The following is a 27,859-nucleotide window of genomic DNA, read 5'->3' on the forward strand; positions in this document are numbered from 1 at the left end:
ATTATTTTAAAATGTTTTATGCACTGTTATATTATTAAGTTAATTTGTTAATTTAACAAATGTTATTTTAATGAAGAGTGGCCAAATTTCCACAAGCAGGTTCACTAGTTCCTCAAGACTTTCTTCCCATTTACAAGGAAGGGCCTGAGGGAAAAAGCAAAAAGGACTCACGGACATGGACAACAGTGTGGACATTGTGGTGGGGAGGGGATACAAAGGGACTCAATGGTAATAGAAAAAAATACAATAAAAAAGATTTTAATATTTAAATTTTAAATGGTTTAACCATAGCACATGTCTTTTTCTAAGTTTATAATCTAAAAAGGTAATAAAATAACTCAACAACATTCTTAAAATAAATTATTTGTGTCTATTGAGAATTATAATTAAGGACTTTAAACGTTTGGGTTTTTTTTACTTTCTCTTTACTCATTCACTCACACCCAAACTGTTTAAATTATATAGTAAATGACCTTAAAGCACATTTTTCTTCTGGGGCCAGTAGCAAGAAAGAGAAAAGCCATTTGTAATCTTTGTCACAAAGCCAAGTCATAACCAAAATATTACAAGGGAGCTCTCAAAAGTAGCTCATACCATCTCTCAAAGATCTTGCTTTTATAACCCTATTACAGTTGGTCCATTCTAGGAATGTTCAAGGAAACCTGGAAAATATATGAAGCATGGATTCTGTTTCCATTTATTTACCCTTGGTCATAAGGAAATTTCTTAAATAAAACTTCCCTTACTTTGACTTTTAACTCTTTCATCTCCTCTTTGCTACCGCAGAATAAGAAGTAAAAAATTACACTGCCCTTGATGAATGTCTTTTATTTATGTTGAAGCATAAATAAAAGCGTCGTAATATATATTTGGCTTTTGCATGGGATTTGCAATGCAGTCTCTTCATGGAACTCCTCACCACTTCATTAGACAAGCCCACTGTGTCCACCAAAGTTGACTGTGGGCTCCTGTCATACAGACACACTGAAAACACGGCCTCCAGTTTTCTTCGTTCTTTATGTATGAAATCCCTAAACCACTTTTCAAAAAACAAATTCAATATGTTTTCTCCAATGGCACTAAGGTACTTTCAACTGACATAGTTATTGCCGCCAAAGGTACTAGTCAAATCTTTTCTTGCAACTTCAAAGTAATATTTATCTACTGTGTGTAATACAAGAGATATGACCTTTTCTTTCCTATGAATAGTAATCATATAACAGGACTCCTCGGTAGGTAATCAAAAGAAGAAAATTAGATAATTATAGAAACTCTTCTACGTCTAGGGCTTAGCAACAGCCAATTACCGTGGGCTAACTTATTAAATGATCATTATTCAAGGAAAATACTGGCAGTAGGCACCTCTTGATCTAGAGAAAAGGTGTAGCAACCAGACCTTTTCCTTGCCCCCCTTTTGTGATAGACAGAAGACTGACCATTGGTATCCTGGGCATACAAATCTCTCGGGCAGACTGACCGACAAACCTAGATATTCAAGAACTTTTTGAGAAAGAAGAAACTAAGATTGCAATATTCTTCTCCCTAAGATTTAAAATTAGATCCTTTACCCTGGGAACCAAAGGGCCGCCAGTTCAATCCCCAGTCAGGGTACATGCCTGGGTTGCAGGCCAGGTCCCCATTAGGGGGCGCGCAAGAGACAACCACACATTGATGTTTCTTTCCCTGTCTTTCTCCCTCCCTTTCCCCCTGTCTACAAATAAATAAATAAATAATCTTTAAAAAATTAGATCCTTTCCAAAATACTTTGAACATACGATCTCACTTGACTTTCACACACAAAACAATTCTTACTGTATGTGTCCCTACTAATTCCCAGATTAGATCATTAAAATATAACTCCTTTCTTAACAATAATTTAAAAGCTTTGCAAAACACAACTACTAACTTTTTTGAAACAACAGGTGTATAGCCTTTTAAATGTGTTAGTTCTTACAAGATCAGATATACTCTGCTGTGTGTGTGTAAAGAGAGAAAGCGAGTGTGAAAGAGAGATGCTTATTAACTGACCACAGATATATGCTTTCTCTAAACAAACAAACAAAAACTTTAAAAGGGCTCTTTAAAGCTTAAAGAGATGAAATATTAAAGGAAATATCCAAATAGTTGATGCTCTGTGCAAATGGCTCAGTAAAATCTTATTTGCTTCGACACTGAGAATTTTCTTCATGTTTTCTTGTGCTCCTTTGTGGTTCCCGACGGGCTAACTCCTCAAGGGGTCATGGTCAGTGACTTCAGCGGTTAAGGAGTTGTTTCAGTTTTACTTATCAAGCATTTGGGACACGTTCCTCTCGATTCCAATCTTTACCTTCCACCAGAACTCCAGGAAAAATAAAGACCCAGCTCTCTAAACGTGGGGACTAGATAGTCTCTCTCAAGCCAGTGCCAGTGTGAATTTTTCAAAGACTTTGAGATTGACACTGATAAGTTTTTGATAGTTAAGACACATGTAAACCCAAGTTAGCTATGCAAGCATTAGGGGGACACAGTTAAAGCTGACCTCTCCTTAGCAAAGTCAGCACTTTTCTTCAGCTTCTAATCCAAATAGGGTCAGCCAGCATCTGTTTTTCTATTTATTTTTGTTCTGTTGAATGCATGCAGCCTATTGGCTAACATTTGCTCTTCAATAACATTTCTTTTGTTTCAAGAAATATTCTTTCAGCCATCTATATATGCTTCTTTCTCCTTTCTCTCTGCATTTGCGGTATTTTAGGAAGAAGCTTTAGTGAGTAGTATGCATCTGTTTTTCTGAATTTTGTAGACAGGTAATGCCAGGGGTCACGTATTAGGATTGTCTTGTGAAGGATTTTGGGATAACACTTTCACACTGAAACTTGCATTTCTTCAGCAGTGAGTTTTGTTCTGTAGATACGACTCCTCCCGCCCTCACAGAATGCGCTGCCTCAGTTCCTACGGTTCTGACAGTCCCCAGAGCCAACACATGAAAGCACAAAACGGAAGACGAACATTCTCAGTCTTACAGCCTTTATCTCTTTAAACAGGGCATCCCCGCTCACCACGGCTTCCCACTGCTCGGGCTCGGCTTGACTCTGGTATTCTTTGCCTAGACAGGTTTCTGTTGAGAACAGCCATCTTTTTATTCTCCACTTGCAAGGAATGTTATGTACTTTGTACACTGCAAGTGTCATCTTGAAAAACTGAGTAACAAATAATTTTTAAACAACCAATGATGTTATGTTTTGTTTTGTTTTCTAAACAAATGGAAACATGATGTACACACGGCTTCATTTGACCACTTCAGGGACCTATAAAGCACTTCCAGGTGCCTTGGGATGATAAGGTAATGGTGTGAATGGAACATTAGCATTCCCACCACCCATGCGTGAGCATAACATCATTCTTAGCATAATAGCAGAGAAAGAAAGAATCCATCAGAACTAAGGTCAGTGTTCCTTGTTGGTGTTTGAGGATGGAGAGACATCCCTAATATTGTAAAATCTGAGCTCCGAGCTCTCCACTTTCAATACTGAATTTGGTGAATTGAAAGAAGGAATAAGTGGAAACATTACACATTGTTTTCATACATCTCCCATAACCTTCTACAAGGTAATAACTGTCTGATACATTTACAAATTTCAGAGGAAACACCGGTTTCTACTGCTTTTCAAGGTCAGGAGTAAGGTTATGTTTTTGAAATAATGTCTGGAGTGAAACTCAGAATAAGGGAAAACCAAATGGCAGATACCTCATTCCAGAGCATCAGCGGTTCAAAACCATTTCAGAGCATCCATTGTTCAAAAGCCCACATGCAGAAAACTCTTGGTTCTAACTCCAGTCACAAGTGGCTCTTAGCCGAAAGAGCAGGAAGAGACTGTGCCGAATTCATACTCCAGCAACATTTATAGTTTTTCTAATAGCAGCACTGATGCCAATGAAAACAAGCCTAAAACTAACAGGAGACATACATCCAGTGATCTCCAATCTGTGAGGCTTTCCGTTGCTAGGTTGTTAGTATTTTTCACGGATTGCCTGCAAGACCATCACTTCATTTCTCTGGGGTTTTGCTACTTCCTTGGAAATATCCAGTGACTTCAAGTCTCCCTTTCCCACTGGAATTCCTTAGTGGAGAAAAACAAAGATGTTTTCTTTATCTTTGCCTGCACTCCTGTTGCAGACCGCACAGAGCAGAGAGGTCCACCTGCTGTGCCTTCCTCCCGAAGAACTCCATGGGCCTGTCTGTTGCTTACTGCAGGATGCTTCCCAGGCCCTAATCTCTTCCCTCCTACGCATGCAGGGCCCCCGGGACTCTGCCTACTCTCCTCACCTCTCCTGAGCTGCAGCGACCTGTGCACGCTCCCAGACTCACAGGGGAGTGGGATTTATTTTCCTACACAGTGTATATCATCTCGTGATGTCATTACTGTTATTAGTTCTTTATAGCAATATGATTAAATGAAGCCATGCGTCATTGTTTCCATTTGTTTAGGGGGGAAAAAAAAACCCAGTCTATTCTTTTAAAAATGTTCTTTTGCCCGTAGGCCTGTGAATTAAAGGAAAGCCCTCAGCATAATGCCTGAAACATAATCAGATTCTGTAAGGGTTACCTACACTTTTATGATTATTACTGATGTTCTTATTATCTCAAAATAAGTGGCTACACCCTTTTGCTTTTTAGTGGCTTTATTGTGATTGAAATAAGGAAAAAGACAAATGCAGGGGAATTGTAAAAGTTCGAGAGTCTTACAAAAGTCTTTAGTAGTTCTGAGCCCACTCTCCCTTAGGTAATTTTTCTAAAGGAGTGTGGGGCTCACCAAAGTACCCCTCTCCTTCTGAGCTTTTCATAGGGCCCATTATCAGCACAGAACAAGCTTTGGCAGACGAGCCATTCCTGGCCTAAGAAATCCACGCTGGTGATTTCCATTCTCCTGGGGCTCTAGTCAGCTGACCGTATGTGTTCCCTATTCCATTTCATCTTCACAACCATCCTATGAGTTCATGAATACGCCGTTTTTCACATAAAGCAACAGTCTCAGAGAAGTTAAGTAAAGTTAAGCAAAGTTGTTCAACCAGCTAATGACAAAGAGGTCATTCAAACCCAGGACTCCCTCATTCTAAAGCCCCACTTTCCCATTTTAGCATTCTCATCATAGGTGGACGATAAATATGTACCTCCTTGTTTTAAGAAAAAAATCTAAAACTGTAGCTGGAATATTTTGACTAGCATGTATGACTAAATTAAAAATAAGAGCAGCTCATGTTATCGATACGTTCTAACCACAACAACCATATGAAGTAGGTACCATCATTCTCCCCATTTTACAGATGAGGACACTGAGACAGAAAAACAAGGGACCCGTCTAAGGTCACACGGCTGGCGTGTGAGCCGTGGTCCCAGTCTGGAGTCTTCACTTCTTCACAACACCACTTGTGTGGATATCTCCATTTTGTCTCTCCAGGTTCATTCTCTACCTTTCTCCACCAGGCTTTGAGCACTGGGGTGTCAGCCTTTGCAGGGTGCCTCGACAGGGCTCCTTGGCCTCCACCTACCAGTTACCTGGGAGGAAATGGGAGGCGCCAGGAAACGAGACGGGATGAAGAGTTAGCCAACAGTGGGTCTTTGGGTGAGCTTCCTCGACCCAAGAATCTAACATCTGTGAATAACTTTGAGATTCCAAACTCGGAATTCTCTTATACCAAAGGAAGCGTTAATTAAAACCATTGACAATCACCCAGTTTACAAAGAATGGAGGAGTGAGACTGTTTAGTTCCTTTTTCATCTTCAAAAGGGAATTGTTTAAGTACTTCTTTGAGATGTGTCTTAACTTGTGATCCTAAAATGTAACACTATACAATGATTTATAGACTGCTCACGCTGGGCCAACTTATGTCTTTCCTTTGGTTTCCCTTTTATGTTAAATAGAGATGAAAGATACCTAGATCGTCTACTTAATCATTATTTTTAAAAAGAAAAAAAAAACAACAGATGGAAAAAACTTTAAGTTAGCTCAAGAGAGTTGATATAAAAATACACTTCACTAGGTTAGGGAATTGATGAACTATGTTAAGAGGGAAAAAGCATAATACTCTACAGTTTCCTTCAGACACAGCAGACGAAAAATAGCTCGTGAGTGAAATGAAAGGACCCAGAATGTGTGCGGCTTCCCTGAACTGGTATCCATTAAATGTACAAATATCTCTGTAACATCCAGTTCCCCTAGACTTTATAACGTTTATATAACAGGAAAATTTTGGAACAATGAGAAAAGAAAAATGGCTAAATTATATACTGAAAGGTTTGTAGACACAATTTTAACGCTGTCACTCTGCCTTTTTGTTAGCAAAACCTTCCACCATGATGGCTCGCTGTAAGGAACGGACTGGCTTATACAGTTCCAGTGACCCCTTCACAGTACCTCTTCCTCGGAAAAAAGAAACCTCTCTCCAGCCTCTTCCCAGACTCTCCCACTCAAATTTATTGTCCGGTAGCAACTAGCCCTCGGGTTTCTAAGGAACACAGTGGCCCAATATCCCCCTTTCGAAAGCAAAATGCCAACATTCCAAGGACTGTAATGATACTGTGAGCATTTACGAGGCACTGACTCGGCACCAGTTGGCGTGTGGAACATTGTACATGCACTTTCATTTAATCTTAGGAGAACTCTCTGGAATGGATAATTCTATTGTCCCCGTTTTACAAACAAGGCAACTGGGGCTTAGAGAGACCATGTCACACAGAAATGTACGTTTTTTGTCAGTTAGGATGCATGTATCTTTAGGTAACTGAATACTCAACTCTAATTGGCTTCAGCAAAAAGGTCATTTATTTCCTTAATTCTGGAGACTTAGCAGTAGGATGGGTTCGAGGGTGGACTTAATCCAAAGGTTTTGGATTTTAAAGCTTAGCTCTCTTCCCCCCCCCCACCCCCCCGCCCTGCCCTGTATCTGTTTCATGTCAGGCTTGGATGAGGGTGCCTGCGCCAGGTCTGGGAATCACATCCACGTAGGACAATATCTGGAAGAAGAGAACTTGTCCAAGACGCCCTGAGCTCAAGTCCCTTTGAGTCTCAGTGGGCCAATGTAGATGAGATGATCTTTCCTGAACCCCTTGGCAAGGGGGTTGCAGTCATTAGGGCGGATGGAGATACTAAAGGCCCATTCTTATCTGTATCAAACTCCATGTTTATAAAAATGGATGATTTTATTAATGCTTCTCTCTAGTCCTATTCTGCCTACGCTACGTTTAAGGATCAGAATATAAATTAATGATCTGGGAGAGAAATACTACTAACGAACCAGTGGGTTAAATTTCTCTTACATATATCTATATCTATAAAATTTCATGCAATGTACGCCATATTTTTATAAATTGTTATTCCTGTAAATTCTTTGGAAATTGTGAAAAATTATTAGGACTATAAAAATTATGCATTGAGGTGCTTATTTAATAAATAAAGTACCTCTGTGGGGTGTATTTTCTCCATTTAAGGCAACAATACTTTCAATTTCATGCCAGTCAGTCTCCCTGGGTGAGTGGATGTAAATGGAGCTGCATTCACAGGACACATCATGCTATTTTCTAGCTCTGGGCTGGGGTTACGCGTATGGTTCTCTCTTACAGTTTCACCCACTTTAGAGTGGGAATCTCCAAACTGTGCCCGACCGCTCACAAACAGATTCAAACAACTGTCCTTCCGCATGCCCTGGGTGCCGGCCATGTCTCTCTCACTGCTTCTCTTCTCTAGCGCCTTCTGCGGGGAACCACCCTGGCATCCTCGGCTGGCACCACCGCCAATGAAGAGCCTCACAGCACCCCAGCTGGGTGGTGTCCTCCCTGCGGCAGGAGAGAATGATGCTCTTCCTCCCTCATGCCCTACTTTGTGCTGGGAATACTGACTGTACCGCGGGTTCCTGCTCAATTCCAGATTCAACAGAAAACAACTTCAACCAGCGGCCTCTCCCTCTTTAGGGTCAAGCACAGTCTGTGGGATGGGACAGGAAACCCAGTTCCTGAGAGAGCCCTGTACTCTTCCCCTGCTCTTTTCTTCCCAGGCTCCCAAACTCTCATGTAAACGTTAGTACAAATAACCACCCAGGCCTTCCCCTGTAGTCATCTGACCCCACCCAACTGGGCATTTCTGAATGGCTGCTGTGGACACAATAGGGACTCAAGCCACAACCCTCTCTAAAACTGTTTCTTCCAAGAAAAGAAATTTTTACACTAAAGTGACCTTGCAGGTTTGTCTATTGTCTGTTGATAAAAAATGTTTCTGCTAGATTGTTTACTCTAGAAATTTGCAATGTCCTATCAGTTCCATCATGATGTGACAACCGCTTCCGGGTTCTAAGAGGACTGACTACCGCACCATTTCATTCAAGACACAAAGGAGTCTGTCCCGAGACTGATAGAACCTGTTAGATACAGTGGCCACATCGATCACACGTGAATCACACCTACAGTAAACCTTATCTTTACAGTGGCACCTTCCTAGAAACTTTGGTGGGAGCCAAATAAATAAATACTTTTTTACCACAAGTGAAGCCAAAGAAAGGTAACAGAGAGGGGGAAAAAAAGAATCAGAACAATTAGACATATCTCTAACATTTTTTTAAAGAAAATACCAAGATTTTCAGAGTATGTAAGTTACAGATTTTATTATCAAAAACGTTTCTGGAAAACTATGTAATAGTTATGGTTTTTTACTTTTAATCTTAAGAGATCAAAATTCTTTAGAATTTTGCTCGATAACTAACTTTCTCACATTCTACGTTAGTATATTAGGCAAGCCTCGCTTTAGTGGTTATCCGAAAACTGTGCATCGGACATACGAATTGGCCTTATGAAGCAACAAGAACTACAAAAACGTTCAAGTCCCACTAAATAAACTTTAAATACATTTATGCTTCAATCTAAATAATTTGTCAGTATAGCATAATACAATCTAGAAATAATACTAAACAAATCTATGCTTCTCCCCCATTGGTTTAATCCCTTTATTGACCTGTGGCCTTGGAAAATAAAACCTTTCGTTTTCAAATTGTTTGTAAAATCAAATCTGCCACAATTAGGTCAGCCTGACCAATTTGGTAAAGCAGACTCACTGAGTGACACTCACCTCATTAACCTGCTTTTTGTCCAGGTGGAACACCTGGCCAGAACTCGTAGAGGCGATTTCTTCATAGACTTTATACCCAATGTGGTTCCTGTCGTCACAGTCTCCAGTGAGCACAAATACCACCTTTGTTTTTTAAAAAAGAAGACAATTTAAGGGGTTTTCAGAAATCAGTATGTGTTTATTTAGTACCTATTATGTCTTAATATGTGTTAACACACTACTATATAAGTAAAATATATATATACCATATATATATTCCCCCCTATATCCATGTACTTTGCAAAAGGTTTTGAAGTTCTTCTTACAAAATAGATGAAGCTTATTTTGTCTACTTTGAATCAAAACTTGGGCATGTGACTTGCTTTGGCTGGTACCATCAGGCTAAAGGGACATTCTATCAATTTTGAGCCTACACTGAAGAAGTACCTACACTTGGGTATTTCCACTTTATCTCTGGTGTTTCTGCCTTGTCCATGAGAAGAACATACCTACATCAGCTTACTTACAGGTCGCAGATAAAAGGCTGAGAAGCCTGTGTGGCAGAGCCAAATTACCCCAGGGCTAGGCCTACCTAAGCCAAACACAAACTAGCCCCAGACATACAAGTGAGCAAGCCTAGCCACACTCCACTGCACCCTGCTCACACGAGACACATAAATGCTCGCTGTTGAAAGCTGTTGAGAGTGACAAATGGCTTGTTACGCGGCAATAGCTAACTGGTACAATGAGTAACTCTAATTCTGACAAGACTGCACACAGGAGACGAAATTTCAGATGTAGGCCTTTTTGCTATGTCTATGTGTTTGTCAGCTATAAGGGCACCAGGGTAACAAGCTCCTCAATTAATCCCCAAGTCATTTCTTCTCCGTATAAAAACAAGGCATTCATATACTATGTACAGATATCGCATATCTCAGACTTATTTGTCTGAGTTAAATGACACATGCATATTGGAGTGCGCACATGGGTTAATAGTTGTAACTACTGACGTTGGCCACACGCAGCACAGTCGAAGAGAGGCAAGCTCTCGCACGCTGTATCCCTCACAGCTGTATTCAGGCGGGACGTGCAGGTGGCTGCCTACTCACCTGTGACTGCTTCTGCTGGATGAGCTGCAGCACCTCATGAGTGAGCCGGTAATCCTTGGACCGTGCGTCGGTGAAAACATAGATGAAAGAGCCAGGGAGAGAAATTTCCAAGGCAATTTTTATAGCTCCGATGCTCATTTCTGGACAATCGCCACCACCCTGTTGAGAGGCAGAGAGGGAAAGAATGCAATTATTTCAGAAGCAGAAAAGAAAGGGATATGTTGGCTATGCCAGGTGGCTTTAGGAGCTCTAGAACGGAAGCCGTTCTCTTCACTTTGCTTTTCTGTCCGTTTGCCACTGGACTAACTGCTCTGGTTAGGAGACAACAGGAAAGATATAAAGGGATGTGAAGATGAAAAAATGTACTTATGAATAAATTACAAATTCACCCAAAATAGACAAAATAATGGAAACTATTATATATTTTTATTGAATTTATTGGGGTGAACATTGGTTAATAAAATTATATATGTAAGTGTACAACTCTATGGTACATCTATATATTGCATTCCATGTTTATCACCCAAAGTCAGATCTTCTGTCACCAGATATTTGACCCCCTTTACCTTTACTCCCCCGCCCCCCTTTCCTTTTGGTAACTTCCATCCTGTTTAATGTGTCTATGAGTTTTGTTTGTTTGTCTTGTTTGTTCATTTGTTGCTTTCAGTTTTATATCCCACATATGAGTGAAATCATACGGTTCTCGACTTTTTCTGTCTTACTTAATCTGCTTAGCATGTCCACAGGCATACCACCCTAAACATGTCTGATCTGGTCTGTAATACACAGGGATCGGCACAAATAACGCCCCTTTTATTATGCAAAAATCTTTTATTACAAAATCATAAGCATGCAATTCTGGAACATAACAATACCACACTCAAGCACACCACAGGACATTTCAGGTGAAATGTTCACATTGCTGTCCACCTCGGGCGAGACATTCCCGTGCCCTACCAACCATGCTCAATGGTGTCACTTCTGCTGGACCCTGTACTTTTAATTAAACGGTCATTCATTCTCCCATCCTCTTTCATGAGTATTTCACACACCTCCTCTTTTCTTACATCTTCTCACTCTTATTTGACGGCCTGGCTTCTATTTTAGTGAGGAAATTGAATCACTCGGAAGAGAACTTTCATAAACTCCTGATGCAACCCTATCACCCTACCTGCAATGGCATCCACATGCCTGCCTTCCCATGAAGGAATCGTCTGGGCTCACAGCTAAGACGGACTACTCGCCCGTGTCTAGTCAAGGCCATGGGCCCTGCGGCTGTCTCCTCTCTCCACTCCATCGCCGAACAATCCCGCTGTACCGGACCATTCCCACCAGCAAACAAACACACTGCTGTATCTCCCAGACCCCAAGGCTTTGGCTCAAATGCTACCTATCAGAGAAGCCTCCCATGACCACCTCACACAAAATCCTGTCATTCTTTTCACTCTGCTTCATTCTCCTACCAACACACGGTCTCTGAGTTTCATTTGCTACTTGAACAGGCGTGCTCTCTTTCTCTCCAGATAGATACAGATATAGATGGATATAGATATGTATTTTCCTAAACAAAAATGATCCTCACCCTAAAAGGAATTCTTGTCACATTTATTTCCTTTAAAAATAGATAAATTTATAGATGAAATTGTAAGCATGCTGTATTTACAATTTTATGCATTGTATTTTAAATTTAGGATATCTCACTTATGTTTCTATGTCATCAATGTTCTTCAAAATCACCGATTTCAGAGATCAGATACTTCCGGCCAAGATGGAGGCGTAGGTAGACACACTGTGCCTCCTTGCACAACCAAAAGAAGGACAACAATTTTAAAACAAAAAACAACAAGAACTAACAGAAAATAGAACTGTAGGGAAGTGCAACAACTAAGGAGATAAAGAGGACACCTTCATTCAGACCGGTAGGAGGGGTGGAGACGGGCAGCCGGAGTGGAGAGGACTCTCAGCAAGGCCGCAGCTGCGGACGCAGCAACGTGGCGGATTGTGGAGTGAGGCAGGCAAAGCTGCAGCTGGCGGGCGGGACAGCAGCTGGTGGACCAGGTGACAGACCGCCCAACCCAGGGCTCCAGCCTGGCAGGGGGAAATAAAGCCTCAAACCACTGACTGAAAATACCTGTGGGGGTTGAGGCAGCAGGAGAAACTCCCAGCCTCACAGGAGACTTCTTGGGAGAGACCCACAGGGGCCTAGAGCGTGCACAAACCCACCCACCTGGAAATCAGAGGGGCACCAGAGGGGTCCAATTTGGTTGTGGGTAGTGGAGGGAGTGACTGAAATCCAGCAGAGAGTGGAGCAAGCGCCACTACTCCCTCGCGGCCCCTCCCCCACATATAGCGTCACAGCCCAGCAACCAGCGTTACCCCGCCCTGGTGAACACCTAAAGCTCCGCCCCTTTATGTAACAGGCATGCCAAGACAAAAAAAAATGGCCCAAATGAAAGAACAGATCAAAGCTCCAGAAAAAATACAACTAAGCGATGAAGAGATAGCAATGAAGACTGTCAGCTGATTTCTCAAAAGAGACCTTACAGGCAAGAAGGGGCTGGAATGAAGTATTCCAAGTCATGAAAAGCAAGGACGTACATCCAAGATTGCTCTATCCAGCAAAGCTATCATTTAGAATGGAAGGGCAGATAAAGTGCATCTCGGATAAGGTCAAGTTAAAGGAGTTCATCATCACTAAGCCCTTATTATATGAAATGTTAAAGGGATTTATCCAAGAAAAAGATAAAAAATATGAACGGTAAGAATGACAGCAAACTCACAGTTATTAACAACCACACCTAAAACAAAAACAAAAGCAAACTAAGCAAACAACTAGAACAGAAACAAAACCACAGAAATGGAGCTCACATGGAGGGTTATCAACTGGGGAGTGGGAGGGGGAGAAAGGGGGGAAAGGTACAGAGAATAAGTAGCATAAATGGTAGGTAGGAAATAGACAGGGGGAGGGTAAGAATAGTATAGGAAATGTAGAAGCCGAAGAACTTATATGAATGGCCCATGGACATGAGCTATAGGGGGGGGAATGTGGGAGGGAGGGGGTGTGCTGGATGGAGTGGAGTGAAGGGGGAGAAATGGGACAACTGTAATAGCATAATCAATAAAATATATTTTTTTAAATATAAATAAATAAATCACTGATTTCAGTGATTGCATGATTTCTAACGTCTGCATCTCATAGTTTAGTCAATCATTTCTCTATTGTTGACATTAATGCTTTTACGAACTCTATTATAAATATATGAATACAAATCCATTATAAATATATAGATATTGATATGGAGATATAATGTCTGATTATTTCCCCAGCATAAATGTTAATTAATAACTACACAGCCAAGGAATGAGCGTTCTACCAATCTGTTTTGAGCAATTAACAACTGCCCTTGCTGGGGTCTGGACACACAAAAATGAACAAGCTAAAGCGTCTTGTCCGTAAGGACAAGTCTAGAAAAGACAATCAAATGAAAAGCAAGGCAGCCTTGGCATCATGGGGGCTTCGTGCTCCCATAGCCCACCAGAATCCAGCAAGAGCTTTTTCTCTAAAATAAAATAAATACTCACGAAAGGGATAAGGTTTTACCTTTAAACTCTGGAGATTCTATTTGATTCTCCTATTGGGGTGCTCCCCGGGCTCCAAACAGCCTCAGATTCTGATACAGGTATCTTGAGCACCATAGATATAATCAGTGTCATAAGAACCGAGCGTCAGAATTGCTTATACCGCAGCCTGGGTGAACTGGAGAATCTTTGCTTGCATTAAATCCCACTCAAAACTTGCAGCCTTTGATTAATCACCATTTGTAAGTGAGTTGGGATAGAGCACCAACCGTTACAAACTGCTTCTGAGGTTGGGACACCCACTGAATGTTATGTCACTGTCTTAATGGGAGGGGGCCGGATGCTGTAGTAACTTATCTTCATCTTTGAGAAGATATCACTAGGACTCCCAGAAATCTTACTGAGTTAGCAGTCCCTTCTCTTTATCTCCTGTCCTCAATTACTGATAGGCACTTCCACGGCATTTAGTTTAACAGGTAATACTGCTTAAAAATTTTGTATCCTCGCATTCTCAGACTGTACTTACCTTCCACATTCCAGTTTTCCATTTTCAATTGTTTGCTAAACATCTACTCTTCGATGTTTTATGGGTCTCTACAATTCAATGCATCTAGAATGGAACTCATTATGTGTTTCCTCCAACCACGCCTTCCTATTTTTGTTAACAATGCTCTCTGCCTAGATACTCAGTTTCAAAACCCGGGTCATCTTTGACTCTTCCTTCTTCCTTCACCTAATCAGTGGTCAAACCACGTTCCTTCAACTTTGCTTCTAAGTAGGTCCCTTGCCTTCCTCTTTACTTCTTATAATTCATGCTTCTCATTAATTTAATTAAAGGTATAACCTCTTATCGAATCTTCTGCTCTTCCTATCACTAAACTTTATTTTACCTATATCACATTCTTCTTTAAAATCTTTCATGAACTACCTGTGTTGCATCAAATGTTCTAACTAGCTTTCTATCTACTTCTGCTCCCACTTCACAGGCTGCTTCCCTTAGGCTGAGACCAATTGCTGGTTTTTGCACATATGCGTGCCTCCTGCTTCACACCTTAATGCCTTTAGCACTTGCATTCAAGTGATTCACTACAGCTCCACCCATGCCCCTCATGCAGCACTCCTCACACACACAGTAAGCATGTCTGAATTCTCCCATCTCCTATGAACTGAGCTTCGCCGAGTCCTCAGTTCAGAGCATTTGCTGGCATATAGTAATCAATGAGTACATATTGATCATATTGAACTATTTTCCTTCCAAGGTTGAGATATGCTGTTCCCTCTTTTTAAACCTTTATCTTCTTCCAGTCAGATGTACCTCCGTCCTTTGCTCTTGTCCCCAAATATGGTTTCCTCTTTAATGATATAACATATTTCCTTCTGCATAATAGTTGTTTGGGGGGAATATCGTGTACAAGAAACGAACATTTGTGTGCTAGGAAAATGGGAAATAGTTACTGGGCACATTAGTAACTTCAGTATGTTTGATAGAAATAATTTTCACTTGCAGCCAACTTGGCATATTTGCAATGAATATTCTGAACCGCCAAAAAAGAATCTAGATTCCTATTGTATTTTCAGAAGCTTAAACAACAAAAACTTCAACTCTGCTTGGAAAAATACACTTCAGTGTGAATCACAATACAATTTACCCACTCCATGGGCATTTGTTGAATGGCCGAGTACGCAATACGGCATCCTGGTGGTATAGCTCTAAGGAGAGAATAGTTGCCTACTAATTGTCACCTAGTATCAAGGGGCTGAAAGAACTCTTCTGTCTACAGGCCAAAAATTAGAACAGCTAAGAAATCTCCAGAGATACATGCTAGGAATGGCAAGAATGATAAACCGTGTCCAGTTACTGAGCGAAGGGCAGTCTCCAAGTCACTTGACTTGTTTTCAAGTGTACAAGAGGACCTAGAATGGATGACTTAGTTCATCCCTGAACATTACACAGCAGTAGACTCCAGAGACCCCCTAGAACTCTTGGAAGGGACTCCAAACTAATTCATTCCACTGAGATCCATCCATAACCTCAGCCTCATCCTAAAACTTGAAAAAACATGTATTGAAATGGGACCTCCAAGCCTATATTAATTTCATCACCTATTCATCTGACTAGAACAGTTTAAAGCCACCTATTAATAAAACCAATACAGTCAACATTTGCTTTAAGTATTGAAACCACCTTTTTCTCCTGAGAAAAGCACCTCTGTGAAACCTCGAACCTCATAAATAGGATGTTTAATACTGGTTATTACCCAAAGGAAAGACTCTGATGAACAGACCCAGCTGCAACTCCACAAAGAATTTCACAATTATAATTACAAATAAAAGATGAAAGGCATTCCTTGTATCTCTGGGACTTTTTTATATCTTACTCTCAAGAATATATATCTCTTCGACTTTAATGGAAGAACTGACATAAAGTCTCAAAGTAGCCAGAATACGGGGGGATGTCCCCTGAAAAGGAAACATTTTGACCCACATATGTCAGAAACCCTTGCTGGCCACGCCTATAAATACATCTCTTAGGAGTGATTTGTGTTCCTTACTTAATTTTTTCCTTCTGTGAAAATCATTGTACTTTTTTACCATTTGCCCTGAATTTCATGTTTGCAAAGAGATTATATTGTAATCATATCGTTTACAAGTTTTTTGCAGAAATAAAACTCTTCTCTTCCCAAAGCAATAAAATACCTTTAAATAATTGCCTTTCTGCTTACACTAGTTAATGGTTATCTAAGAATTAAAAGTAAATGTTAACTAGTAATGCATATCTCAGTAAAACTATTTGTCTATCTCTTGGTGGACTTAGATTCCTGAAAAGAAAAATGAAACTTTTTTCCAATAGAAGTTGACATATAATATTATATTCTTATAAAAGCTCCCTACGTGATGCTTGAATTTGATTTTCTAATCATTATAAATCATAACTAATCTGTGCTGTCTAATACAGCAGCCACTAACTAGCCTCACGTGGCTATTTGTGCACTTGATATACAGCTAGTGAAACCGAGGAACTAAACATTTCATTTCAATTAATTAAAATTTAAATGAAAAAACTTAAGAAGTACTCATTTTTATATTAATGATGTTGAAATTATAATATTTGGGATATACTGGGTTAAATAGAGTACTAAAATTAATTCCAAGTTTTTTTATTACATATGTGGCTCACATCGTATTTTTTGTTGGACAGCACTACTTTAGAATGATACATGTGGCTTAGTTATGTAGGCTTCCTCCTAGACTGTTATTTGCAAGGTTGTTGCTTTGATCTGAAAGTCTTCCATGAACTTTGTTCCCTGGCAAAAGTTATTAGAAACAAAATTCACGTTGTTTTAATGTTCGAAGGGTCAGAAATCACACTGCAATCTACTCCAAAGGTCTGTGAGTTACTCACCCTGTTTAAACATATAACGCAGAGTGTATAAACGAAGTGCCTATTTGTTTAAATACCATAAACTCAGCTGGGCAGGGACATGCAAACGCAGAGGGATGACCGCAGAACTTTCATTCTTCTATTGGGGCATTTGCTGAGCTGTATTGTAATGTATCTGTTCCTCCCATTCGATCTTTGTTCCTTGAGGAAATTCAGTCAGTGTTCCATTGGTCGTTTAAGGAATGAATAGACGAATGAATGAACAGTAAATGAGTGAATGGGCAATCTTGACACAATCGAGGCACGCTTGCTGTATTCAGCCTGAGCGGTAACTTAAGCTTAGCCCATCTCATTTCAAGTGATATAATTCCAGAGTCCCTAAAAGTACAAGTTCCAAAAGCTGCACTTTAACCAAGCAGTGTGTGTGTGTGTGTGTGTGTATATGAACATGAATGTGTGTGTTTCTGTGTGTGTGTATATATATTCATGGTGGAGTGTGAAATGACTCTTCCCATCTCCCATTTATCTTTATCCCGCCCCTCTCTTCTGCCTCACATTTTCTCTCTCCCCCCTCACATGGCTTTAGGGAAATGTATTCCCCAAAACCACATAAACCCACACACATACATTGAAAAGGAAGGCATAAAGGAAATAAACTATATAACGCATTGAATTGCATAATTCCCTAAAAGTATATAGGGGCCTGAATTCGTAAACTTTGTGTTTTTACTTGAACTCTGAAATATATCTGATTTGTGTCAGTAGACACACTCTTGCTCAGTATTTTGATACTCATTTTATCTTCCTCATTCTACTGATGGCCACAATCTACTAAATTGCCAAGACACTTCAGATAGAAAAAAACAGAAGCATGTGACCTTTCCCGGTAAATGGTGCTCCTGGAATTAAAGAGAAAGAAGAAGAAAAAATATAACCTCAGAGTCCCACTGATAATTATGTTCAAAAAATAAATTCCCGGAAAGCAAGACGAACTAAGAATGAAAGGAAATCCTATCCATCACGATAGTAATAAAACACAGATTAGCATGCATGCTTTTCTAAATACAAGACAGTGGAGGAGTAGCAAGGCATCCACAGGCCCTATGAAGCCTGAGAGGAGAGTTCGAGAAAAATGAGGTCCCTGTCCAAAACCTAACGGGAAAATGCTCATCGAACCAGGAATCAGAGGACCAGGGAGGCTGGCCTGAGAGCAGGCCCTCGCCTGTGCCTCTTTATTTCTCTTTCTCAACCCACTCCAATTCTTCTACTCTCTCCATCAGTTCTCACTGAACTACGTTTATACCAGGTGTTTTCCAGGTATGCCTAACTCTAAGCAATCGAAAAATGGATCTCTCTTGGTAGGCTCATGCCACAGTCCAAAAGAGTTCTTATTGCGATGACAATATTTACCCTTATTCTAACAGGAGTACAACCTACTGAGTACAGCCTGGTTTCAAAGACAGACCGCATCCCTTTCCCACAGAACACCCATTGCTTGAAATGTCTTATCTGCGTAACGTGCCCCTTACCTGTGAAATTTAGGAATGACACTCAGTTGCAAGCTGGACAAGAGCCCCCGTTCTTAAAAGACAGCTGTGCGATGCTATGACCAAGAAGACATGTGGAAAGCATTAAATTACATTGAGTCTAACGTAAAGTTGGGTCCAAGTGAGTATAAAATAAGTCCAAACAACTGCAGAATTCTACAGACGGTGACATGTGCTGGGCTTCATCACTTGTAGAGAGTATGGCAGGGATGCCCTGAGAGACAGTCAGAGCCCAAACTTCAAATCTCCATCATCAAAACAAAACAAGATGTTACATCCCGGGCAGTCCACCATGCTGCCCTTTACTAGTTTGAAGAAGGTGGCATCCAAATCGAACAACCGCTGACCTCAATTCCAGGCGTATTAAAGATCAACAATTACAACTACATCCAGATTTTCAGGTCACCCCCTGACAGTGGTGAGGGTGTAACTCTTCAACAACTGATCTTTCAGTCTGTTGGAACTTTTTCCATGTTGGGTCTTAAGGGGAGATTCAGTTCACTTCAATTCAAATAATCACAGATACACTATGTTCCAGGCACTTACTCTCTTGATAAATAAACCAAAATTCATGTCTCAATGCTTTAAGACATTCCAAAAGCTTTATCATTCACATGAATTATAATGGGCCGTGGTCCCTGGAGGAGGAAAACGGCAGGGGGGCAACCAAGTCGGACAAAAACACCACGCACAGCGTCTAGTGATGGGACGACGGGTGTGGTGAGCATGCAGGGTTAATTCCAGGTGAAAACTGTATCGTGGTATTCTCGGCCTCCCCCTCCCTAATTCTCCCCCTCTCTACTTCCCAGAGAATTCCTTCCTCTCTCCAGGCCAGGAAAGAACCAAGAATTCCCTCTTAGTGCCTTCCATTCAGTTATCTCCATCCTCTTCCTTCATTCCCTGAAGATACAAGGCTGTTTGGTCCTCAGAGAATCCATCCCTCTAGCAGCAAACTAAAATTTTAATTCTAACAATGAAAATAATCAAAACACCACCTATGTATACAACTCTAGCATAAACACAACCTTTCAATATCTTTTTTAATTTTATAAAAATTATTTTTACTTTATTGTTGTTCAAGTACAGTTTTCTGCCTTTTCCTCCCACCCCTGCCCAACACCCAAGCCCCCCCACCTCCCTCCCATTTCCACACACACCACACCCCCAACCCCCGGTTGTTATCCATGTGTCCTTTATAATTGTTCCTGCAAACCCTTCACCCTTTCCCCCTGAAATTCCCTCCCCTCTCCCCTCTGGTCACTGTCAACCTGTTCTCAATGTCTTATAATGCGCCCTGTCCCTGTGTCTCTCCAAGGCGTCTCTGAGCTCACACTTAAATAAGCTCACCACCCTCAGTAGCAAGAACACGTGCTGAGCAAAGGGAGTAACTTTTATTTAAAATTAGCTTTGTCATTTGCTGCTCAGTAATTCAAGGTGATCGGACGTAAAAGTGGAAGTCAAATCTTTAAGGAATAAGTTCATTTCACTGAGGATGAGACCAGCCCTTGACCTTCATCTGCCTTCAGTTCTCTCCTTTCCTACTTGAAAGCAAAATACAAGAGGATGTTATGTAAACAAATTTTAATTGGAGGAGATTAACAAGGCTACTTCAACCAGTATTCAGAGGGAAAGTAGCAGCATGACTAAAGGACAATGTCATGGCATGAAATACCTTCAGCTCTGAAACAAGCCTTGCCACTTGCCAGTTGGGTGACCTGAGTCAGGAATGTCACCTAACGTCTCAAAGCTTGAGAATCCACATTTGTAAAAAAGTAACAATACTTGTGTGGGTGTGAATGGAGAGAATGACTTACACTTGCAAAACCTTTCACAAGCACACGTTCCATAACTGTTGCTCATTTATGGTACAATTATTTGCTGATTATTCCCCTTTAAAGCGCTCTGGAGTACCGGAGGCAGGAGGAAAATGGCAGTAATAACAGCTGACACGTATCAAGCCCTTACTTTGCGACAGACGCTGGTTCTAATGTTCTTGAAGCTTTTATATGTGTAGTGAGTTACATGTATTGGACTTTTTAGCTCATTTCTCCCCTAAATTAAATACATTCATTTCCTCCTGTAAGAGTGTATAAAAACACATATGCATGCATTTGTTAAGTCAAATGCAATTTTAAAAATTTCCAAGGAAATACACACTGCTTTCTTAAATTGAATCATGTCCAATACCAAAAGTGAAAATCACATCTTCTATTGCTCTCTATTTTATACATATGTCTGCTGATGTACACTCTCTTTCCTTTTATTTTTCTAGTCATTTCTTTTCTTTTTGCTTTCTTATTTTTGGGGGTTACACATCAGCTCAATTTCTTTAAAAACTTCATGGAGAAGACTTCTCCATAAATCTAGAAATGCAAAGCACACTTTCACATAGGGCGTAATTTAGAATATTGGTTATTAGATAAAGGGTAGACCAAACTGGCACAAGGAGTCGTTTTTCTAAAATCAGCATTACCTTGTCCTCTTCTTTTTGACGGTCTTTATCTACCCTGCTGTGGTTTTCCATATTCTCCTGTGGCAGGTAATTCTAACATCCTGTGTTCTTAATAGCACAGCCAACATGTTCCCCCCTGACCTCAGCCTGCTGCAGTGTATCTGTTTATTCTTCTGCTTTTGTTAAAGAGAAACAACAGCTGGACCTAACCCTGACCTTCTTTGTAACTCGTTGCCGTGTGAAGATGCTATTCTACATATTTTTACTTATTCCTGTCTTTTGGGGGCGAGTTTTATTAAAATACTTTACAAAGAAAAACTAAATTACATGGGAGGCTTTTAAGCTTTGAGGATAAACTATCTATATAAAAGAGCTGTAATTCCATTGTTGGAGAAATACCCTTTTTTGCACTTCAAATGTTTAATTTAATATGCTTTTGTTCTTTAAAACATCTCAATGGAAGGCTTGAAAGCACATCACTGCCAACACTATTTTCTCAACAAGCTTTATGGCTTCTTACAAAGAACGTGGCCCGAGGCAGGACTTCGCACTGCATAGTTACAAGGATACTAATTCCCAAAGCTCTGAGTGATTTGAACACCATTTACTGTCATTTTTCTTCCCCTCTTTTCCCCAGAGAGAAAGCTCAGTTGCTTTTCAAGTTACTTATCTGTATTCTAGAAGAAAGAAGATAATGCCAAATGAAGTTAATGCTATAAATTCAATGATTTAAATGTAGTGATTTAAAAAAAAATTTTTTTGCTGAGTATTTCTTGGAAAACTTTAAACTGCTCCTCCTTGATTCCATATCTCTATTAAAAAAATAGCCGAGTCCAGTGAAATATTAATGAGCAATTATTTAAATTTATGTCAAACTGAATTTACTTTTCTCATTTTCAAAACTATTACAAGTGTGAAAGGAGTATTTTTAAAGGCTCCCTTTTTTAAAAATCCAAATTGGTTTTAATAGGACAGCAGTCCTTTTTGCTCTCGATATCTGTGATTCAGGGGGAGTTATTAAAAATGACAGAAGGGCAACTGGAAATTACACATGTAACAAAATACAGCATTGTATACTAAAATTCTATGACGTGTAAAAGTTAGTTCCTCAGACTGATGTATGGAATAAGAAAATATTCTCTAAGCAAACATCAAAGAAAAAAACAAAACATATTCTTTAGGTTAGGCGTTAAATGATGAAGCCTAGAGTCTTTTCATATTTAACCTCCACTTAATGACACTGTTGCCACTGATTTGATAAAGAATAATTCACTAGAAACTTTGGAAGTAAAAACACTCACGTAGTATCCTCATTGCTATAACACTGCCCAGTGTAGAGCGAAGGGAAAAGTAAATACTGATTTTTTCCCCTGGCTGGTTGTTCTAATTAAGCATTCTCTTGTCTCCCAAGACAATGCAAAATGAATCCATAAGATGCAGCCAGTCCAAGGGAAACCTCCAGAGGATTGGACACCAGCTTTCATTCCAGGGGAAAGAGGAAGAAGGATTATTTTCTTGAACTGAGTTATTCTATGACCCTGTAGAGTGCATCAAGTTCAGTTTCAGAAAGTGGGGTTAGTGTACTGGGGAGGGAATCAATGGGCCGTGAGTCAGGAGTCACCACCCTTCACTCAGGGACAAACGGGGCAAGGAGGGTAAGGAGGGCAAGGGTTTCCACTCTCCGAAAATCCTTCAGAACAAACGAAAGGGACAGGCAGAAAATCAGGATGTATCAGTGCCCAGTTTCATTGAGAATATAGGTCTTTTCATTCTGGCCAGATATCCAAGAATGTAGCCTGGCTGTATTCTTGCAGAGGAAAAAAAAAAAGAATACAATAAATCCCTTCCTCATATTCTATCAGCTAGAAATCTCCGTACTTGGCCCTTCTGCATCTGTCTGTAATAAAAATTGATAACTAGGTTTTTAAGATATCTTTTGTACCATCAAGTAAAACCAACTTCCTGTGGCATTCATTTCTTCATCAACTACTTTAGTCCATTATTCTGTAGACACCGATTCATCCTACAGGTGGATCAGATGCTCAGTAAGAGTACAAAGCTAATGTCTTAAGAGCCCATGATAGGATAGGAGACATAAAAATGTACCCAACTAGCCTTGCCTGGTGTGGCTCAGTGGATCAAGTGCCAGCCTGCAAACCAAAAGGTCGCCAGTTCAATTCCCAGTCAGGACACATGCCTAGATTTCGGTCCAGGTCCCCAGCGGGGCGGAGCGGGGTGGGGCGGGGGTCGTTGATAGGAAACCACACATTGATATTTCTCTCCCTCTCTTTCTCCCTCTTTTCCCCTCTGTCTAAAAATAAAATAAATAAAATCTTTTTAAAAAATGTTTATGACCAGTGAATGCAATTTCCAATTCCCACAACCCATGTCCAGGACAGAAATTTTTATGTAAAGATTTTTTTCCAGAGAATCTGGACCTCCAAAGTGGCAAAGAATTTGTTGTAGTGAGGGATGGAAAAGTAAATTGTAATTAAGTATCAAGATAATGACTGAAAAAGAACAACATGGTATAAAGAAGGGAAATGGAAGTATATTAGTGAAGACAATTGTCAGATCAACTTAATAAGAGAGAAAAATAGCCAAGGGATGACTACATAAAATCTCTTTAAGAGCCTATGAAATATGATTCAACTCAGTATATGACTTAAAAATAGAGGCTTGCACAGAACAAGAATTAAGACTGAATATTTATTTGGAATACCAAGCTTAGGGTTTTTCACCATATGCCCCAACACTGCTCATACCATAGACAGTCCCTAAGTCACTCACCCAACAGTGAAAGCGAACTAGTAAATTTCAAGGTCTAACCCGGACTCTCTTAATTTGTACATAATGCTATATTCACTTATTCATCCTTTCATTGGTCAAAAAGTGAGCATGAGCTATATGCCAGGCATTTTACTAGGGTATTCAATAACAAGCTACATCAGACAGGATCCTTCAATGTGAAATCCCAACTACTGTGTGATGAAGAGAGGCAAGGAGAAAAGGCCAAGCCTGGTGGGTAGGGCAGGATTCTCTGAGAAAGCAGTATTCAAGATGAGGGGGCGCAGACCGAGGACAGACGAAGGACAGGAACTTCCTATGCAAGAATAGCATGTGCAAAAGCTGGAGATGGATGAGAATACAGACCCAGACCCGGAGGCTCTATGCAAGGCCCCAAGGCAGAGCACGGGTCCCAAACCCAAGGGAGGAAGTGCCACGAGATAGGGCTGAGCGACAGTTAGGTCTCAGGGTACAATACGAATGACAGGGTGTTAGGAAAAATGTTCAGAGATGTATTGTGAGAAAATTTGGTCTGCAGAGGAGAGAACAGCCTAAAACATAAAAGCATGAATAAATGCAGGAAAATCACTTAGAAGTCTTTTGCATTAATTTAGGCCAAAGATGTAGGAACTGGGACTAAGGCTGTACCAACAGAAATGGAGAGAAGTCCACTGGTACAAAAGTATTTAGAAAGTTAAAAACCAAGACTTGATGGGGAAAGGGAGGGATGTATTAAAAATGGCTCAAATTTTTGGTAGTAGAACCAGAATACTGCAGCTCTCGTTCGCAAAGATAACAAAAGACAAAGAGCAAGTACTGGGGGCCCGAGCGTGGGGCGGCAGAAAGGGAACACTCATGAGTTGCACTTAGATGTCACCGTGACATCGAAGACACTGACGTAAGTAAGGGTCTGTTTCTCAGAGCAAAGGTCTAGGCTGGGAACATAGTTACTCGAGTATGGATGATTTTGCCTAAAGAGAGGATATAAAATGAGAGGAAAAATGGGGCCAGTTCCAAAACCTTCAAGCACCCCCACATTTCAGGGCCAAATGGAGGGGAACGGGCTGTCCAGGAAACTGAGAAAAAAGCAGGAAGAAACACAAGAGAGCAGTTAAGGGAGGAGAATGTCTCAAGAAGGAGGGGAGAGGTCAGCGCTGTCAGAGACTACACAGATGCCCACCCAGTACGCCGACGACTGAAATGTTCCCGCTGCAGTCAGCGAAACAGACCAGGTATCGCTAGCTGGAGCCACCTCAGTGAAGTGGGGGTATGGGAACTCAACTGAAATAGACTGAGCGATGAGTGGGGGAGAGGGGTGCAAGGGAACACTGGCAGTGAATATAGACAACTTCCCGGGCATTGAGAGGCCTGAGAAAGATAAAAGTTGGTATTTGTAAGAGAACTGGAGAAAAAAAAAAGAGAGAGAGAGATTTGCTGCTGTTTCTTTGTTTTGCTTTTTATGCTTAGGTTTGTTGGGATTTGTTTGTTTTTGGAGATACTTGAATGTATTTAAAAGTAAATGGGAATGCTCAAGCCGTTGAAAGAAACCGTTTGATAGTGTTAAGATCTTGAGAAAGCCAAGCAGTTAAGATCGAGTAAAGAATGAGGATAAGACCGGTACTGGGTACGGGTGGATTACAGAGCAGCTAAGAAGAAGCACAGGGCTTCCATTTTTAGGGGCCTGTGTGTGGTCCCTTGCTCACAGTGGATCATTTGCTGAAATAGCCATCCATAAAAGGATGATGGCATGAGTAGATATTTAAAAAAAAGTAGATAATATTTGCAAGTGTCTATGGGAGGAATGAGAGATTTCACTGACCAAAGAAACATAGTCACATTGTGGGAGTATTGAATCCAGCGGAGACAGGCGGTTATGTATCCACAGGTGGTTATGTATCCACCTGTCTCCACTATAAAGTGGACTCAATTTGCCACATTGTGACACTTCAATAGCACTTGGCCACCAGGGGACAGACGTGAATAATGCACACCTTTGGGATCATTCAAGAATGAGGTTTTGCCTTTTGAACAGAAAAGCAATGGCCAGGAAAGAAGAGGGAGTGTTTCTGAAGTAACAGAACTCTGACCTGCATTGAGGGAAAGTGAAAAAAGGAGAGATTTGATGGCCTGGGAGACAGGAGAGCAGTCAATGGACCACAGCGCTGCTCCCTGGGCGTGAGAGGACGTTGCAGTGCCAGGAAGTGCACCAAGAGGCTTGGGGGATTGGTGGTGGTTGGAGATTAGGATGCTTGAATTAGTGATTTGACAGACAGACTGGGATTGTCTGTCCATCCCAGACAATGGGATTTGGATTGGGGTGACGACAAGGTCCAGAGGGGGTGTGGGAACGGAAGACTGAGACTGAGTAAAGGAAACATGGCTGAAGGCGATGAGCAGGTTAAGGCCCTGAGAAGAGAAGGTTCTGACAAGCCACTGCCATTGATTTTGAAGTCCCCCAGGGTAATAGCAGGCTTGAGGGGGAAAGGCAGCCAATGATGCAGATACCGAGACCTTAGACGAATGATGGGGAGAGGCTAAACGTTCTATCAATGCCTGCAACAGAGACCGTCCATGGAGAACAGTATGCTGAAACGGCTTCGAGGAAGCAATTTGGTTTTTTAATGAATGGATTTGGGGATAATGATTTCAAAGCCACACCGAGAAGGTGGATATCAACTAGCTCCAACTCCTACTTTAGGAACAATATTTAAACCAATGTTACCATTGTCTAATAACCAAAGTATATACTACTTACAGTCAAACATTTTATATAGCCAACGTAGAGCACAGAATATCAACATTATCATTACTGTTGTGTGGGAAGAATTAACTGTTCCTTATGATTCTCAGTGAAGGGACTCATCAAGAGCAGGGGTCAGGGAACTTCTTCAGTCAAAGGTCACGTAATAAATATCGTGGACTACGTGGGCCAAACATTCTATTGCAGCCGCTCAGTTCCACCACTCTCCCGTGGAAGGAGCCACTGAGAACGCATAAATGAATGGCGATCCTCCGAACCCATGCTGCGCCACTCCCCTTCCATCGCTCAATTCATTGAGGACTCAGCAAGAAAAAGAAGTGGTATTGGAATTGAAACATCACTTCTTTCAGATATAAAAGTCAGGACACTCAGCCGAAAGTGAATGATTTTCCTTTCTCCCCCAAATGAAATAAAATGGAAAGCAAGCACTCACCTGAACATACAGTTCTCTCAGTTCATACTGGAATTTCTTGGGATCTGTGGTAATTGTCACTGGGCCAATTTCTGCCAAGGTAAAAATGACATGGGTAAATGAATAGTAACCAATAGTGTACAATACTTTAATGCATTGTGTTTGCCAATGTTTTTTCACCATACTCTACATGGTTATTTATTACTACAAAATAATCTGCAAAACAATGAATTTATAGCAACCAAATAACAACTTACAATTTGCTGTAAATTATGCATACATACAAGAGTGGGTTTTTAGCCTTGTGAAATGTGACTGAGTAGTCAAAAATGTCACAAGACAAAGAGTCAGGAGACCCCAGTTCCAGCCCCTTTTTACCCTCACTGATCAGTAATTATTTACTGATCACCTACTTTATTGCTGGACTCAAAATGAATGAATCCCTTAGTCATCCTATGATTCTGTTTTCTCAAATAGACATTGTAAATGTGTCTGCAGCTTTCCTCTAAGGCCAAATTCATTTAAAATACAAAGTTTAACACTAAACAAAAAGAGAACAAATGACCTTCACTGCCTGCCCCACAGGATTTTTAAGAAGTTGCAGAAGCAAAGATACGAGGACATTAAAAGGTCAGGAAATTGTCCCTATCACTTCCTTCCCCATGGCTGCACTATGCACCTGAGCTGGCTTTGACCATGATCATCTTCAGCGTCGCTGCCACCCCTCTAACTGCCCTGACGTATTCATTGTACAAATCA

At 40.7% G+C, this 27,859-nt stretch overlaps 1 protein-coding gene across 1 annotated transcript in view; it reads right to left on the reverse strand.

Annotated features, from left to right (window-relative positions):
* The window catches only part of HMCN1 (hemicentin 1), a 378,057-nt gene that overhangs the window by 265,241 nt on the left and 84,957 nt on the right, over positions 1-27,859 (reverse strand). The window contains exons 2-4 of the mRNA XM_024552545.3: positions 27,122-27,192; positions 10,181-10,339; positions 9,093-9,215 (exon numbers count right to left, since the gene is read on the reverse strand). Coding sequence (XP_024408313.2) covers positions 9,093-9,215; positions 10,181-10,339; positions 27,122-27,192 — 353 coding nt within the window. The remainder of the gene's footprint in view (positions 1-9,092; positions 9,216-10,180; positions 10,340-27,121; positions 27,193-27,859) is intronic.

Source organism: Desmodus rotundus, chromosome 12 (genome assembly GCF_022682495.2).
Source record: "Desmodus rotundus isolate HL8 chromosome 12, HLdesRot8A.1, whole genome shotgun sequence".
NCBI classification, from domain to species: domain Eukaryota; kingdom Metazoa; phylum Chordata; class Mammalia; order Chiroptera; family Phyllostomidae; genus Desmodus; species Desmodus rotundus.